Genomic DNA, 16,489 nt, shown 5'->3' on the forward strand with positions numbered 1-16,489 from the left:
TGGATGATCGAATATACGGGTCGCTATATACCATTCCGTAAAAGTAATGAAACAATTGTTCATTAAACCGGCGACGCAGCGTGCGGGATAGATAACTCATCCAACTAGAAACTACTGCATGGGCAGTCGCCGAGTGTGTTTTCGTACCTGCATAAGCCCAGTTGTGCCAGTTACCAAAAGCCGTTTTATAATAATGATACTTGTGAGTTTTTTGGCGATGCTGTCACTCTGCTTACTCTGCCCTGTACAGTGCTTGAATTCGGCTTTAAAATCTGCTCATCGATCGTCGAGGCAATTAGATAATTCCTACGGAAGTCCAAGCTACAAGCACTGCGGTAAGATTAGCTTGAGGATGCGGGAGGAGTCGAGTTTCCTGCTCTTGATATGCAAATTTGTTACACTCTCGCACAGAATGCGGGAGATCAAATTCCCGCGGAGGGCAGGCGAGCTACACAAGAGTGGTTGGCGGCGTCAAGGCATCGCCGAATGAATTTCCCTGGATGGCGATGGTCGTCGCTAATGGTTCCAATCTTGTCTGCGGCGGTTCCCTGATAAACGATCGCTACGTCCTTACGGCAGCACATTGTTTGGCGTTGGGGTAAGAAATCATTTCGTTACCTCAAATCTTATATACCTGAATTACCGGATCATGTTACTTACGGTAATTAGGCGGACGTTCCGTCACTTCCCTACGGGGAATTCGTATCATATTTCATAAAAATCTATCACCGAGGATCCTCTTATATCCTCTCGGATACTGAGACGCTACGGATATTCTGTCAGTTCTAACGTATATAGCATAGAACTCCAGAGAAGTGATAAAATCCTGAAATTACTGTCAAAAATTAATTCCGATCTTTGGGTCTTTTGTCCTGCTGTCTGTGGAACACCGTATCTTTTATCAAAAACTCGTTACTCCCGTTCTCATCAACTTTTGCCACCTCAAAAACTGCAGTTACTTCAAACTTTTACCGCTAATTCTCAACTGATTGAATTTCACCCCTCAGGGTACGTGTAGGGCTGTTGAAAATTTGATCACCACCGTAATTGCATTTCTTGTAATACCGTAAGTGAATTTGTACCTGACTGATGCCGTGATGCCAAAGTTTTAGTAAAGCAGAGACAAAGGTGGTGCTTGGTGAGCATGATCGATGCACGGCTGACTCTCGCACAGTGATACTTTCCGTTGAAAAGTTTTATCCCCATCCACAATTCCAAGAGGACACGAACCACGCTGACGCAATGCTCATTCGGCTGAACATGAGAGTCACATTCAACGAGTTCATCAGGCCGATTTGTTTGCCGAAAATGAGTATGTTGATAAAGAGCTTGGCCATGTAGAACCCGTCAGCTTTTCACCTAAAGTTCAGTCCTGCCGGGGGCGTTAAATTGGAAAAAAAAAACTGTGATTTGGTACTTTGTCATTGTCGCTGCTCCGACCAAAGTCTGAAAGTGTATAACTTTAAATTCGAAGTGGAAAATCGTTCAAACATCAACAATATAAATTGTGGTTTTTATATCATTTTGAGAGAGTAACGGAGATGGCAGCGGCGGGGAGAGACAAGCGTTTGTATAATTTAATACACCGACTTAATTACAGTACTGCAACGAAGCACGGCCTCACGGTTTGGCGGAAAGGTGGCCTTCACACTGGGCTGGGGCCGCGCTGACCATGGTGTAACAGTCTGCTCGCTGCGGGTCGTAGCTTTGGAAATTTATGAGACACAATCCTGTCCTACCAAAATACCAACGCTACTCTGTGCCGGATCCCGCCAAGCTGCGGGTCGCGACGCTTGTCAAGTGAGTTTTGTGTAAGCGTGAAATGAAACAGCAAGCAAATTTGCTTCAACGTCTTAAATTTCGGTTTCAGGGAGACAGCGGTGGTCCTCTGCAAGTCCGGAATAAAGATCGGAAATTTGAATTAATCGGTGAGTTACGTAGTGGAAATAGAAATATATCGACAAGTTCCATTTTCATAAAAATTAAATTAAGTTGTTGTACTTTTTGATTCTACTTTAACTCGATGGCGCCGTCGATGCCAACGCTCACTATTCACCGAGTATAACATGCCTCCATTCGATTTAATAACTGAAGTTGCTGAAGTACTCAACCTCGTACACCGAGGTGAACAATAAAATTCGACCGAAGAGATTAGCATCGTTAAATTAGATTGCACCAAATTCGCGATTTGTAGTCCCAGATATCAATTGGAACTATGGAATGTACCGTAGTTTGGAGTAAATTATCGTTGTCTTTCGACAAGTTCTATGTGGTAAACCGGTCTTCTCTACCGATGAAGTTACTTAAATATTCATAGAGAGAATCAACGCTAAGTCCTTAATATCCCGGAAAAGTGTGCATATTTTCAGACACATCGATGTAATCATGCCTGCAAGCTTCAATGCACTGTTTCCTTATCGACAGAGCATTGATCTTAATCAAAACAGACATATGCGTTAACAAAAGAAGTATTGCGATAGATCATAAGCGTGCTTTTCAGGAATCGTATCAAATGGTATTGGATGTGGCAACCAGGATTTCCCCGGACTTTACACGGACGTTCCTCGACTTCTTCCGTGGATCCTTAAAGTTACGTCGCAAGATTCAATGTACTGTTGGCGTTGATCGAAAATCGACCTTTAGTGAATAAATTTCAGGTATTGATTGATTCTAGTTTATTTAGCATTGCGCAATGCTTACACATATTTACTCATGTCTATATACTGGAATGTTGAAATTTTATTACATGTTGGTATGTGCAGGATTACAAATAAAATTTGCGAGCTCGTGTCCATATGTGCCATGCGTGTCCATGTATCTTGAAAACATAAATAAAGATTATAGCATGTTGTTGAATTCATCCACTGATTTGAAGTCTAACCAGCTTTAAGCTTGCTCAATTATATCTGGATAGTACTCAACAACCATTTACTTATACTTCCTGTAAGTATCAATCATGCAAATCAGTAGGTAGCAGTTATTGAGTTATTGGTGATTATGAACAAAGTCTGAAATATTGAGTAATACAATAATTGCAAGTTCATTTATTAAATAAACAGTAATATTCTGACTACAAGATGTTTTTTATAATTCACGTTCAAGTCCTCGATTTAGCAGCTCTAATCGAGCTATCATAGAAATTAATTCTAAACGTTGAACGTTATAGACTCAACTACGCTACAGTAAATAGAGGCTCTGCATCCAATGAAATCATAAAAAATACATGCAATACCCTTTTAGCATTTTTTACAGCAACCTTGCCTTGGCTATGCTATTGCCGTATTGCCGTAAGCACAAATGGAATAAGAAGATGCAGAGAGGGGACGGAGCTCGGTAAATGTAAGGTGAGGCAAAGAAAACGAGGAGCAACCAATGCAGGTAACGACAGATGCGAACCGAGTCGCTGTACGGGGGTTTGCCAAGTAAGCCGCATATCACTCGGAATATAGATCGAAGTATGCGGCCACCGAGCTCAGTAGCTTCTGTAGATTAGAGGGAGTCATCAACTCGGCGCAGTTATTCGCCACATTAGCACCATGAAACGGAGTGCAGCGTTATTCGCGATATGGTCTTTGCTGATACATCAGGTTAGTTGAATTTCTCTTTTGGAATAACGTCATGAAATAATGACAACGTCACCTAAATCGCACGATAAAATTACGTCGTCGTTCCAGGTGGTCGAGTCCCGGAAAACCTTGCAGCCTAAAGTCATTGATCCGGAATGTGGTAAATTTCATGTCATATCTATGCTGCGTAGCGCTATGACGCAGGCCAGAATCAACGATATGATCCAACTTCTTGTGTTTCTTGCTTGTACCAGAGTGCGGAGTTTCCGGCGAAGGAGTCGGCAACCGAATCGTGGGTGGAGTAATATCGGTGCCGCACACTTTCCCTTGGGTCGCAGCGATCTTCGTCAGAGGTTCTCTGCACTGCGGCGGAACCCTGATCAACGACCGATACATCCTTACTGCCGGACACTGCGTGAAATGGTATGTTTTCATGGATTACTGTGCAGCTACGTCGGCTTCGTGGTCCTAAACTAGCGGTATCGTTGTCTCCCGCAGGACAAACCAGAACGATCTATCCGTATGGCTTGGAATCCACGACATCGAGAATCGCGATGGAGGCGTCGTGTCGCCCATCGAACAAGTGATTCTTCACGATGGGTTCAGGAGCGATTTCCTGCACGACACGAACGACATCGCTCTGATTAAACTCAAGTACCCCGCACGGTACAACGAGAACATCAAACCAGTTTGTCTGCCTTACAGAGGTGCGACGAATGGATCAGTAAATTTTTTTCTCTAGGTCGACAATAACCAGATACTAATATTTATCTTCGGTGATAATTACACCCTTGTGATAGAATCGGACTACACCAATCACAAGGTCAGTGCTACCGGATGGGGCAGAGTCACCACCTCTGGTAATGCTTCCAGATTCCTCCGTCAAGCTGATCTGAAAGTTATGCCCTGGTCCGACTGTCGTAATACGTCGTTCGGCAACCATCTCACCAAGTCTATGCTCTGTGCGTACAATGACGACACGGACGCCTGTCAGGTACGTTTCTCTCTAGCCTATGACTTGTGCTGCTGTCCTTTTCAACTATTTATCAGCTGAACGTAGCTTTGTTAAAAACGATAGGGCGACAGCGGCGGCCCTCTGCTCTTCAAAAGACAGGACGACAAGTATGAAATCGTTGGTAAGACACCGCATAGCCACTTGTTACGTATTGGGTCAAACTGCCTGCTTCAATCAGTTAATTCGAAACCTGTGAATCTGTGATTTCGCAGGGGTTGTTTCTTGGGGTATAGGATGTGCCAGACGTGGCATGCCGGGTATTTACGTCAAGACTACCGACTACCTGGACTGGATAACCGCTAGAACCACAACCGCGATATATTGCGCCGATAATTAGTTGGATAGAAGTTTAATGATCGATGCGACACGTAAAAGTGTGAAATAGTACCTATTGTTGTTGTGATGGTTAATGGTGTCAAGAGAATACATTTAGGCCAACATCAAGTGTTTTTATCAGACGGTTAGGCGTGGCGGTGGCGACAAGCTTTTGGGTTTCCTTGAAGTAACTGCAAAGAGAAGTACAGGACGAGAACAGTGCTGGAAATTAAAATGGTAACCAGGAATGTGGAATCATATTTATGCATAGACAAAATTCTGTGTTGACTGTGACAATAATAAAGATATTATGAGAATAGTATGAAAAAACAAAGACGTTCTGAGCATTGCGCTTAAATTTTACACGGGGTAAGCTACAAACATTGAGCAAAGTTCGGTACCGTCTCTTTATCGTCTCCTGACGTCGTTAACGCAATCGCTACGGTATACATTTTCAATCTTATTTTACGACCAGCCTTATGAATTTCACGTCACCTTGATAACTTCTCAGACGCCTCTTACACCAGAAGTTGCTGATTAAAAACATAATAACAAATACACATAGCTATATAAAAGACTATTAAGTGAATCAAATGAAAATTTATGATCAGTGTTCATTATTGAAACCACGGTAGCGTAAAAATCACCAATCAAGACGAAAGTCGCATTCGTGCATTCGGCTACCACATAATAAATTCTCAGGTAACGATATTTTGGTCGCTTGGAACGAGTAATTTCAATTTTCTCCGGTTCTCAAATCCACCAATATAAAAATAATGGCAAGTCAAATTTTTTTATTGAATTTATTTGTAGGACTAATAATCGAGTCGCACGTTTCAAGTTCACTAGCAGTTATAAATATTATTATAGACTCTTGTACAGATACATCATTACAAGCAAATTTCGTATCATAACTTCTTGCAGCCGAGTCTAAAAAACTGGTAACTGTTCGGTAGAAAGTAAGCCAAATTGGAAATAAGTTTTTAAGTCCAAAAGAGATCTTTTTCTTATTCAATGCAGAGAATTTCTCTTCATTTTATTTCTTTATTAATTCAAGCATAAAAAAAACATTTTCCGTAAAAATAATTCCAATTTCCAACCTTCAAATACAAAAGAGATAATGAACAAGACGATCATTAATAATACGATGAAATATAATTGTGAAGCATATTCCTATTCAATTTTACAACGTATAATTCTAACTCATCTCCAACTCAAATATCAGATAGGGTTAACCATGTGTTGTAAAAACAGTCCCAATTTCTGAAATTTATCTTAGGAAGAATCGCTCATTGAACAACGTCCATACTTCTTCCGATTGAATGCCAAACGAACAAAACCGGGACGTCATTAAAATTAGTTGACCGCGTTAAACGCCAAATAGTATGCAACCACGTATACTCTGCGCCCAATGGCAAGCTAACCGCTATACAGTTAGAGACACGAGCCGTTTGTTTACCCAACTCGGCGTTGCGTGCGCAAGGGCAGCAGCGTTCATTTCGCGCTTCTAGGACAGATGTGCGCCGTCTGAAAGTGATTTTGCATTGAGTAGAATAAATCTATGGTAAATTTAACGTTTTTATAAAATAATTGACAATGGCGGGGCTCTTGGATTTGTGCGAAAAGTATTTCGGCGCCCGTGACTTTTACGAAGTGTTGAAGATTCCGACAAACGCAAACGAGAAGCAAGGTACGTTTAACGTTGCTGTTTACAGCTGATATCCTAACCTGTAAAGTCAACGGTGTTCGGTAGAAATATTTGACGAAATCAAGTCGTATTTTCTCATCCTATGACGTTCCGAGATTTTTGAAATCGGAGTAACAAAAACATGCATCCGAATTATTTCCGACAAGCTCCAATGTCTACTTGAATATTTGCTTCGCTAACAAAGAGATCTTTATGAATCCAATGCAAATAGAGAATAATGATTATTTTGGAACATTTTGTTGCAGTTAAGAAAGCGTATCACAAATTGTCACTACTCGTACACCCTGATCGAGTGGAGGAAAACGTGAAGGCTGAAGCCACGGAAAAGTTCAAAGTACTCGGAAGGATCCACTCAATTCTAAGCGACAATGATAAGAGGAAGATCTACGACGAGTCTGGCCAATTTGACGAGGAGAGCGAGGAAGTTGTTATGAAAAATTGGGCTGATTACTGGCGATCTTTATTTAAAGAAATAACTGTCGAAGATATCAACAATTATGAAAAAAATTACAAGGGATCTGAAACTGAGATAAAAGACTTGAAGCGGGCTTATATGGACAGTAAGCATGCATTCGCACTAACGTTACTGCGAGACCCTTACACAATACAATTTGTGCGCAAACGTGGGAATTTGGTACTTTCGTCACAGTCATGGTTGAATTAAGAATATTTCTATCATAACTTTCCAGGCAAAGGTGATATGGACTATATTCTTGAAGCTGTTCCATTTACAAACTGTGCTGAAGAACCGCGTCTGCACGATATAGTTCAAGAATTGATTGAAACCGGAGATGTACCAGAGTTCAAAGCTTTCACTGAGGAGGATCCCAAAAAGAAAATACGCAGGAAACGAAAGGTAAGTGAGCTGTATTGAATTAAAATAATCAGGAAAAGGCTAATACGTTGGAAATCTGTTCCCATTCCTTTCCTGTCCCACGATTTCTACTAGCCAAGTCTACGCATCATTTTTGGTGCCTGTTATGTTCCCCACCCAAATGTGTATTCCTATCTTTCATTTCGCATGATCAATAGCTAAGAAAGCTTTATAAACGATAATATCCGTCTCTTTGAATCAATCGAATTTTAATTTGATTCCATTCAAGACTTCGCCTATGAATATTGTTCAATCTGTAAATCTGTTTCACCACTTCCATAACCAGTATACATCAAGTACGGATTACTCTGTACTGATAGAGAACGAAATTCCTGTAAAGATTCACCCATGCGAAAAGTGCAATTGCATCGAAATTCTCAGACAGCGTTTAGATATTACTCAATAAATGTTGAGGGAGGGGAAGGGGGGGAGGGGCATACCACACTGGAAAGCAGGCATGGCAGTGACGTCACACGATCATTTGGCAAAAACGGTATATATATACCGCTGTGATTTTTAAGACATTCAAAACTGCGTGCTCGAACAACAGTTGTGAAACTAAATGAAATTACTGATGTAATGATTAACCTGCGGTGGTAAAAGAGGGGGAGGGACGAAGGTCTCTAATTGTAAGCATAGAAAGGATCAATGTGGAATCAACCAAACAGACATTGTGTCAGGACAAATCATTTACCGCAAGTATTTTTAACTTGATATTTAATGATGCCTTTTCACTTGCATGCTCTTTTCTGTACTTGTTTTATTTTCGTTTCGATGAACTAATAATTTGTCAAATCAAGATCACTCGTGTTTTGCAATATCAAATTAATTTATTTGGTTCACAATCGTATACATTGATATAACCCTCCGAATTATTTTGAAAAAATCTTAAATATTTCACTATTTCAAATGCTATTCGTAAAATTTTTCAAGCTCGAAAATTTTAAAAGTACTAAGAAAAATGTAAAATTATTGTGCAAGAAAGTTGTCAAATGTACGTGTTTATTGTTTTGTATACAGGAATGTAGTGAATATTTAACAATTTTTGTGGCACATGTCCACCGAATATTCCGCAATGCCAAATGCAATGCAACCTGTTATGAATATATATCCTACAATTTTATTTTCAACGACCTCAATGTGAAAAGAATGTTGTCAAGAAACAATAGAAAATTGTTTTCTCTAAATTTGGTGATCCATTTGCTTATCGCAAATGGTTTTAAATGTCGAAGATGTGTTATCGAGGTAAAACTTATCATGCCCAGTAAATGCCATGTGGCAGATTTGCATGTGACCCAGTTCAATTTTTATCAATTCGATTTGAAATCACGCATGTGTTCGCCGTTTTCCACTGGAATAGCACGACCATACGTCCGTTCTATTTTCATGCTGTCCTATTTTTACCGATGGATAGCCACTTGACGATTAAACGTAGAGTGGAAGGGAGGGCTCGACCACTGGTAAATAAATATCCCGCTAACAGAAGACTTCTCTTTAGTTGCTCCAAACAATCGGTCCGGTGGTGACGTTGGACAGACGCTTATTACGAGTTACCGGAATGAAAAGTTAAAAAATTTTCAATTTCAGAATAACCCTGACCGAATCGTACCGTATATTCGTGAATGTGTAAACAACCGTGCTGGCTCGATGCCAATCGTCTTTATACATTGAAGACTTTTTTCCATATACTCTGCACATGAAAGTTGCTCGTGGAATTTTCGCGGTATTGAAGAAACACGTTTCGCCCGCTTTCGTCGAACGTTAGTCGTTCTCGGTCCATGAGATGTACGAGAAGTTCATCGGTTTGTTACAATTTCGTGAAATGAAACGCTAGCTAATTGAAAATTCTCACTATAATTATTCAACTGAACATCTAAATTTGAGAACTCCAAGAAAATGGTGAATTCACACGCTGTGCTATCAGTGCTTTTACTGCTGGTGTCAACTATATCACGTATCAGTGGAAATTGTGAAGGAAAATTAAAAGAATATTCCTGCAATGGAGGTGACATTTCTGACCTCAAGATAGTACAAGCTGACGTAGAAGTACTTCAAATATCAGACATGAAAGTTCCGAAACTGTCGGTCGACGCGCTGAAACGTTTTACCCAACTGCAAATATTCAGTTGTTCAAATTGTAGTATCCGAGAAATCGAGCCCGGTGTTTTTCAGAACAAATATAACCTGGAACAACTGACATTAAACAACAATCATCTGACCAGCGTAAAAGCGAATTGGATTCAGGGTCCGGAGTATCTCACGTATCTAGATCTGACCCATAACAAGATCACCGGGATCGAACCCGGTGTCTACAAACTAATTGAAAACCTGGCGGAGCTCCGACTCTCCGGAAACCCGATCGAGTGCCTCGACACGAAAGCTATGTCGAACTTGAAGTCACTGCGGATATTCCTCTTGGACCAAGTGCCCACGTTCAAATGCCCGCGGCTAATGGCCGAGTTCGTCAAGCAGCACGGCATCACCGCCGAAACGGATAAAACTTGGAAGGAAATTCAGGTTTCCGAACAAGATGAAAAGAACTCTTACGCAAAGGCAGTCGAGGCCGCCGAAAAGTTGGACAGGATCGTTTCGACGGAATCGACGCCGATAATTCCGATCGTCACGACACCCCGATTTTTTCCCATCACGCAAAGGCCGCTGGAACTTCTCACCTCGGTGGATATCGACATCGGCGAAGTTCTCACGACGAACACGCTCTGGAGAGAACCGAAGAGCTCGACTCCCAAGCCGGTTCCCGAAATCCTGGCGGTACCCTCGACCACCGAAACGTCCCAGCCCCTGTCGTCGTCCGAGATAATCGAAGCGTCGAGTATCGTCACCACGAGCTACGAGCAGGAGTCATCCGACATAGTGACAACCACTTTCAGCTTGGAATCGACTACGAAAGTGGCTCCAGTCGGCAAAGAAAAGGCGACCCCCGTAATCCCGGTCGCCGTTTACACGTCCGCGAGTGTTCCAGTGGTCCATTATCCTCCTCCGTCACCGGTGCCCACGGTTATCATGCCGGCACCAAACGCGACGAACGGGGAACCGGAAAGGGATGAAAGTCTCCAGTTCGCCTCTGTGTTTCCACCCCCGTACGACAACGTCGCCGATTCTCAACCGGGTGAACAACACGAGCTCGTCAGTCCGACAACGGTCAGACAAACGGTCCCTGAAGAAGAAACTGACAAACCGCTGCCGCTGTGCAACGATGCCGGTCAAGGATTGAGGAACGCCGGGAGATATGCGATCGGGATATTCGTTGTCGTGTTTTGCTTAGGTTCACTGTGAGGTTAAAGTTTGACGGTTCATGGTACCGAATACGGAGCGGCGAATATATGACTGCACTTACTTATCAGTTTTCAGCGACTTAAATTTAATTACAACTTCAACTGAGTATAATCGACTTGTTTCGATATCTGACGCGTGGTCTTCTTTCCACAATTGTTTTTCTCTCACTTTTTCAAATTAATAGCTTCGATTGGGATGCTTGAGAAAATCAAGTGGATAACGTAATTGCAACGACACTCGACGGAATGATAAGAAAATATTAATTTGAAATATCGTTTTTAAGCTGTATCTTGTCGACTATATGAACCATGCATTTACATTATTATATATACATATACTTTATCTTTATTTCTAGTTATAGAGTTGAATAAGTAAGGTGTTGAGTGCCGAATGGCGTTTAATGAACAGTTTAACATTTAAATATCGATTATAAGTTTATCATGCGGTTATTCTTGCAGTGCTCCACACAGTTGATAAAAAGCGGATAATTATACATACGGAATTATTTTCATTCAATAAAATCAGTGAAAAAATGTTGTTGAACAATGCCGTATTGATTGTTACGAAACAACAATATGGTATAGGTATAAATAATCGTTCTGCAGATAAAATTGTCTCGTAACTATTTTGTTCTCTCGTTTTCTTCGTCAAATTTCTATTCCTACAGATAAACCAGAAATCGTGACCGCATCCATATAAAAAGCTCTGAACGCTTATCCCACACGCGTGTGCAGATCGACCTGATTTTAAAGAATAAGCGAATAAATGAGAACCATTGACGAGTGGGTTTTTTTCTTTTTCTTTACACTAAACTAAAACACGCTGTCAATTTCAATGTCAGTTTAAATATACAGCTTCTACCGGGTGGAATCTCATTTCTGCTCGTTGCGTGAGAGTTAAAACGGGATCAGATCTTCGAAGCGTTAAAAATACCCGGCTGTGTGGTTAAATGCCATTTTTCCAGTACTCCTCTCTTCCCTTCCTCCTTCACTATCTTGATTTTGTACAAAAGTTTGCAAAGCTCACGTGCCACGTGCGCGTTGAGCAACGATGTAACATCCAGTTCCCGTATTTTGTACACACGTGCGTCTAGCTTAACAGTGATTCGTCTGTATTACACTACGGTGGAAAAACTGCTTCTGCATAGCTCACTCAATCTTCCAAGTCTATCTTCCAACGCTTCCGCCGGAGGTTTAAAAATCCAACAAAACGACGGGACGTTCCTAGTTTGTTTACAATCATTCACACTGATCCAACTACCAATTAAACACGACATGTATCGTATGTCGTATCAAATAACTACGAAATTAATGATAATTTAATTATTTACTCTCTAGCCAACGCACGTGACAACCTTGAACCCGTTTTAGAAGAATTTCCCATTAATTTGTTATACTAATGTGGCCTCCGTATTACGCGACCTGACAATTTACCGGGAATGTGAAATGTCGCGCTCTCAATCGTCACTCTGCGATTGTTCCAACAATTATTTCCAACGCGATGATCACGGGTCAGTTGGTGTCATGGATATACATCCGTTAATTGACGAGAAAAATTTTCCTCGACTTACGATGCTGCACGGTTATTCGTTTCAGACGAATCGTTGCAACCGAATTCACTGCACATATGGCAGTGTACGAGCTTACTACATTTTTAATCACATTCCCAACGCACACATACTACTTTCTTGGGCAAAAAAAGGTCAAGACATGATTAGAAAAACGCAAGAAGAAATCTGGGATGACATAATTCGGTGGCACTTTGTCGTACCCACGGTGCATTAATATTAACCCGGTTTGGCTAGCTGGATAAATTAAGCCATTTTTGTATACTTGTAAACGCAGATAAAGTATTCACATACCAAAATTTAACCCTGAACGAACCTGAATAAGAATTTTCTTATCGCGAATGACTCTGACATTGAGCATCTTTGTACATATAATATCGTTCAATTAAACCCCATATTGTTCCTTAATGTAAATGCGGCATTTGTTTCACCATTCAAACGATGCTATAGTATTTTTCTGTGTTTTGTACATTCCTCGTTGTTTCGTATTCGGGTAAATGATTTGTGAATTTGTTAACATCACGCCGTTCCGTATATATCTCGCATTTTATCTCTAATCACAAGAAAATACGATCAGGTCCATGTAAGTGTAACTGCATCGTTATACGAATACTAATACGTGGAATTTAATTTTTTTCGCAAGCTGAAACAAAATGAACACAGGGCATCGGTAGGTAGTGATTGAGCAGAAGATTTAATTTCTAATCATAAATAATCTTGAAATTTACGGTTTTCAAGTTTCCTGTAGCAAGTGTGGTACGGTTTATAAACGGGCCGAAGCAATGACGTAATTTGTAAACCATTCTTTCCGTGGTTTGTAACAACAAGCCGTGTAAAAGCAACTTAAAAATATTGGCAACGGTTCATTATTACTATCTGCAGTATATACGTATATACATGTAATCTTCGTCGAGTTTGTGAAAAGGAGTCGTTTTAGCTTTAAAAAAACATCTGTGAATTGAACATAATGAACGTCTGATGAATTTTTCTGGACGACTTCCAAACGTATAGACAGTCGTATAATCTAAGTTGTTTTTGCGAATATACGTTTAGTTACTACATTTAACTTCCCGTTGTTCAATTTGTCTCCGACGGAATGATTCGTGCAATATCTGTCTTCACGCTGGATTATCGCGAAATTAGTACCATGCAACATCGGCTGCTGTGCCGTACCGTTTACACGTAATTATGATTACCGAACAGAGATGAAGCAGGCGAATTCCCAAAAGTTTTGCCGATACGATGACGCGAGGTCGATCAATTAACGGATCAAAGAAGTACCTACACCCACAACGCGGGCCCGTGATAGGGGTCGAGTTATGTAACAGCTAACATTAGAGGATGCTTTAGGAAAGCTGCCAGATTTATAAATACTTGAACGACGTAATTCGGCTACCAGCAACGTTTAGGGTAACACAAATAACGGAATCTTGAAGTAGACCGAGGGAATAGATCGGTCCGTGACGTTCCCTATTACGTCACGCACGTATTCCGAAGGTCGAATTCCACGCCCTTCGACACATTTTGATTGTACAAAAATTAGAATGAAAAAAAGGCGTGAATAACTACGAACGGCAAAATAAACTTCCGACGATGAACGTGTTTCGAATAATATCTGTGGTCAACTTTACAACCCACTTTACAGTTTTTACCGTTGAGACGATGCTGTAAAATCTATAAGATTTTGGCAAGAGTTCGAACAGGTGGCTGGATCGACGCGACGCGTTTCTCTGATTTCAATAACACTGATAATAGATGCGATTTTTGTTTTACCTGGGCGGGTGTAAATACACATACCTATGTACACCCGTACAAATAACATTACTCTAAAACTTGAAGTTTCCTCTTTGAAACGATTAATTATCAATCGTTGGGGATATCGATGATGCGGCATTAGTAATAATTGCTGCAGCTCGGTGCCAAATTCAATAAACCATGACAAAGTCTTGCACGTTGCTTGGTTTTTATATCTATCGTAGTGAAACTCTGTAAAAAGCATGCGCCACGGAAGACAGTTTGCAAATATTCTTATAATCGAGGAAAATCTGTTACTCGCGCAATCCTTATAAATAGCCAGATTCATTTTCAAAACAAACCATCTTCTACATAATTTGGAAGTCTTATGAAATTACTGTATGTTACGAACTTGGCAGTTGGTAATTTATCTGCTGCTGTTTTGTTGCAAGACCTGAAACTAAATTCAGCGGTGATATTGTAGCGAAATATCTGTCACAATCATTGTAAATAGAACGTTTCAATGTTACAATAGTACAGGTACTTTCATTGCGCCGGCAAATGGTAAGAACATTTATTTAAACACGTTATGCGCGTTAGCCAATCTTTATTTTGTTTGCCAATTTTTACCGCAAACTTAAATCTTACTCGACTGGATATTACCATGCGTTGAGCAATCCAGGAATATTTCATTTTTTGTACACCATAATAATAACAATAACAACAACAACAACTTCCAAACCCGCTATACCCTTTCGGATATATCCCTATAACCGACTAGTTTATACGGGGCGAGAGAGGGATGGATTAGTAACCATCGTTATGCGGCTGCAGCCGACTTAAGATGTTCAATATAAACACCCTGTAAGCATATACAGTATACGTATAGGTCTGTATCCGCGAGCAATGGCCTGAGTCAACGACACGCGTTGTTGATAACTTTGAAATAGATGATTATAATATACTGTTAAATAATCGCCGCTGCCTCGCCTCGCTTCCCGTTCCCTGAAGTACACGTACTTCCAATACCTGTAGACAAATTTAGTTCACGTATTGAAATATATTTATAGAAAAAAATCGAGGCTAGTACTTCGATAGTAAAACCGGAGTAGTACGCACTTGAATAATTTTTTTACGTGACTCAACATCTGCTGGGTGGGCTGATTAATCCATCTTGAAAATTCTCCGCATTTGACTTTTCTAGGTTCTTTCTGCTATCTATATTTTACACGAATTTGGTCTGGATTAATTTTTTCTTATCGCACATGCTTTCGTAGCTAAAACTCTCACTAAGTGCAACTTGTACGTGAATCATGGTTTCAACTATTGCAACTGTCTTTGATACTCTTCCCGATAAATCCCTGACATTTTAAGACTTTCCCCGACAGATTCTCCAAGCCAACGTGCCATATGTCGGATGAGTTACACGGCAATGAATATTATTAACGGTGTTGAATTTTCTGTCAAACAAAAATGATCATTGTTGAGTCAGTCTGACGTTGTGTGTTTTTAAAAATTGTATCAGAAGGAAAAAAAAACAGCCGATGGGAAATAGAACTGGCGAGTTTTTCGCATACCTTTTCGATTCTAATTTCGTAGATGTTTATATATAAATGTGAATTATGTTACGGTTTTAGTGGGCCAAGGAAGCGGCGGAAGCTGAGAAGCTCGAAAAGATGCTGAAAATTGAAAACGAAGAAAACGCGGCGTCTAACGCCTTATCCTTAGCGATTCAGAATAGGGGTACAGCTAGGGCAAAAGAGGCCAACAACTTTTTCGATTCGCTCGTCGAGAAGTACGCTAACAAAGCCGGAAAACCGTCCAAGGCGAAGAGTCCGAAGGGTGGGAGGATCGCAAAATCGCCGAGGAAAACCAAGAAGAAAGCCTAATTCCCAATTTCAAACCGTGAATCGTACCAAATTTCCCCTTCAATTTTATTATTTCAATGAATTGCAGTACAAATGGTGTTTATTTTTCGTTCCGTCATAATCTGGTTATTGCGTGGAACTATCATTGAAAGATGTTTTCTCTTACGCTTGTAAAATCAGTCTCGTATACTTTGCTCTCAAATGTCATGTTGAAGACGGACGATTACTACTGACAATATCATCTGAAAATTTTGTAGTAAACATTGCGCACTTATATAACTGCCGTCATCGAAGCACAGAGATACATTTATCTCTTGTGTAAACATTCGCCTGCTCGCTCGCATATTCGCCATTCGGCTCATGTGGCAGTCTACGTATAGGGTATACACCCGTTTCTCATTCCCATCCAAGCCGACGAATCGTACCTGATTGGGCATCACTTGGCATGTGAGGTAATTTACATTGTTTTTATTGTACCATGAAAATTTATTTATAAATAAAATCGTCATTGAAGTCATTGCATTACGGTATTAGTTGTAATGCCGTAT

General features: G+C 40.5%; 4 protein-coding genes across 4 annotated transcripts; all 4 read left to right on the forward strand.

Annotated features, from left to right (window-relative positions):
* The first annotated feature begins 103 nt into the window (after window positions 1–103).
* LOC138190632 (trypsin alpha-4-like) lies at window positions 104–2,801 on the forward strand. Its single transcript, XM_069134389.1, has 6 exons — window positions 104–335; window positions 412–598; window positions 1,107–1,312; window positions 1,601–1,800; window positions 1,871–1,928; window positions 2,501–2,801. The coding sequence occupies exons 1-6, from the start codon at window positions 119–121 to the stop codon at window positions 2,623–2,625; spliced, it is 993 nt and encodes a 330-aa protein (XP_068990490.1). The 5' UTR covers window positions 104–118; the 3' UTR covers window positions 2,626–2,801.
* A 581-nt stretch (window positions 2,802–3,382) lies between these two features.
* LOC124214416 (trypsin-1-like) lies at window positions 3,383–5,930 on the forward strand. Its single transcript, XM_046616686.2, has 7 exons — window positions 3,383–3,587; window positions 3,675–3,726; window positions 3,821–3,989; window positions 4,065–4,273; window positions 4,367–4,560; window positions 4,645–4,702; window positions 4,794–5,930. The coding sequence occupies exons 1-7, from the start codon at window positions 3,537–3,539 to the stop codon at window positions 4,916–4,918; spliced, it is 858 nt and encodes a 285-aa protein (XP_046472642.2). The 5' UTR covers window positions 3,383–3,536; the 3' UTR covers window positions 4,919–5,930.
* A 475-nt stretch (window positions 5,931–6,405) lies between these two features.
* LOC124215371 (dnaJ homolog subfamily C member 9) lies at window positions 6,406–16,461 on the forward strand. The gene is made up of 4 exons (XM_046618699.2): window positions 6,406–6,586; window positions 6,850–7,164; window positions 7,294–7,460; window positions 15,711–16,461. The coding sequence occupies exons 1-4, from the start codon at window positions 6,493–6,495 to the stop codon at window positions 15,960–15,962; spliced, it is 828 nt and encodes a 275-aa protein (XP_046474655.1). The 5' UTR covers window positions 6,406–6,492; the 3' UTR covers window positions 15,963–16,461.
* Window positions 8,964–11,551, forward strand: LOC124215367 (platelet glycoprotein Ib alpha chain-like). Its single transcript, XM_046618692.2, has one exon. The coding sequence runs from the start codon at window positions 9,375–9,377 to the stop codon at window positions 10,770–10,772; it is 1,398 nt and encodes a 465-aa protein (XP_046474648.1). The 5' UTR covers window positions 8,964–9,374; the 3' UTR covers window positions 10,773–11,551.
* Window positions 16,462–16,489: the final 28 nt, after the last annotated feature.

This window comes from Neodiprion pinetum, chromosome 3, assembly GCF_021155775.2.
Source record: "Neodiprion pinetum isolate iyNeoPine1 chromosome 3, iyNeoPine1.2, whole genome shotgun sequence".
In the NCBI taxonomy this organism is placed as follows: Eukaryota; Metazoa; Arthropoda; class Insecta; order Hymenoptera; family Diprionidae; genus Neodiprion; species Neodiprion pinetum.

What these genes read in the sequence shown, in the direction of transcription:
- LOC138190632 (XM_069134389.1), top strand. Translation starts at nt 119, where the DNA reads ATGGGCAGTCGCCGAGTGTGTTTTCGTACCTGCATAAGCCCAGTTGTG. An exon ending in GATTTGTTTGCCGAAAATGA is followed by an intron (nt 1,313 to 1,600) that starts GTATGTTGATAA and finishes ACTTAATTACAG; the next exon opens with TACTGCAACGAAGCACGGCC. An exon ending in CGGGTCGCGACGCTTGTCAA is followed by an intron (nt 1,801 to 1,870) that starts GTGAGTTTTGTG and finishes TTTCGGTTTCAG; the next exon opens with GGAGACAGCGGTGGTCCTCT.
- LOC124214416 (XM_046616686.2), top strand. Translation starts at nt 3,537, where the DNA reads ATGAAACGGAGTGCAGCGTTATTCGCGATATGGTCTTTGCTGATACAT. An exon ending in AGTCATTGATCCGGAATGTG is followed by an intron (nt 3,727 to 3,820) that starts GTAAATTTCATG and finishes TGCTTGTACCAG; the next exon opens with AGTGCGGAGTTTCCGGCGAA. An exon ending in GCCGGACACTGCGTGAAATG is followed by an intron (nt 3,990 to 4,064) that starts GTATGTTTTCAT and finishes TGTCTCCCGCAG; the next exon opens with GACAAACCAGAACGATCTAT.
- LOC124215371 (XM_046618699.2), top strand. Translation starts at nt 6,493, where the DNA reads ATGGCGGGGCTCTTGGATTTGTGCGAAAAGTATTTCGGCGCCCGTGAC. An exon ending in GAAGCGGGCTTATATGGACA is followed by an intron (nt 7,165 to 7,293) that starts GTAAGCATGCAT and finishes ATAACTTTCCAG; the next exon opens with GCAAAGGTGATATGGACTAT. An exon ending in AAATACGCAGGAAACGAAAG is followed by an intron (nt 7,461 to 15,710) that starts GTAAGTGAGCTG and finishes TTACGGTTTTAG; the next exon opens with TGGGCCAAGGAAGCGGCGGA.
- LOC124215367 (XM_046618692.2), top strand. Translation starts at nt 9,375, where the DNA reads ATGGTGAATTCACACGCTGTGCTATCAGTGCTTTTACTGCTGGTGTCA.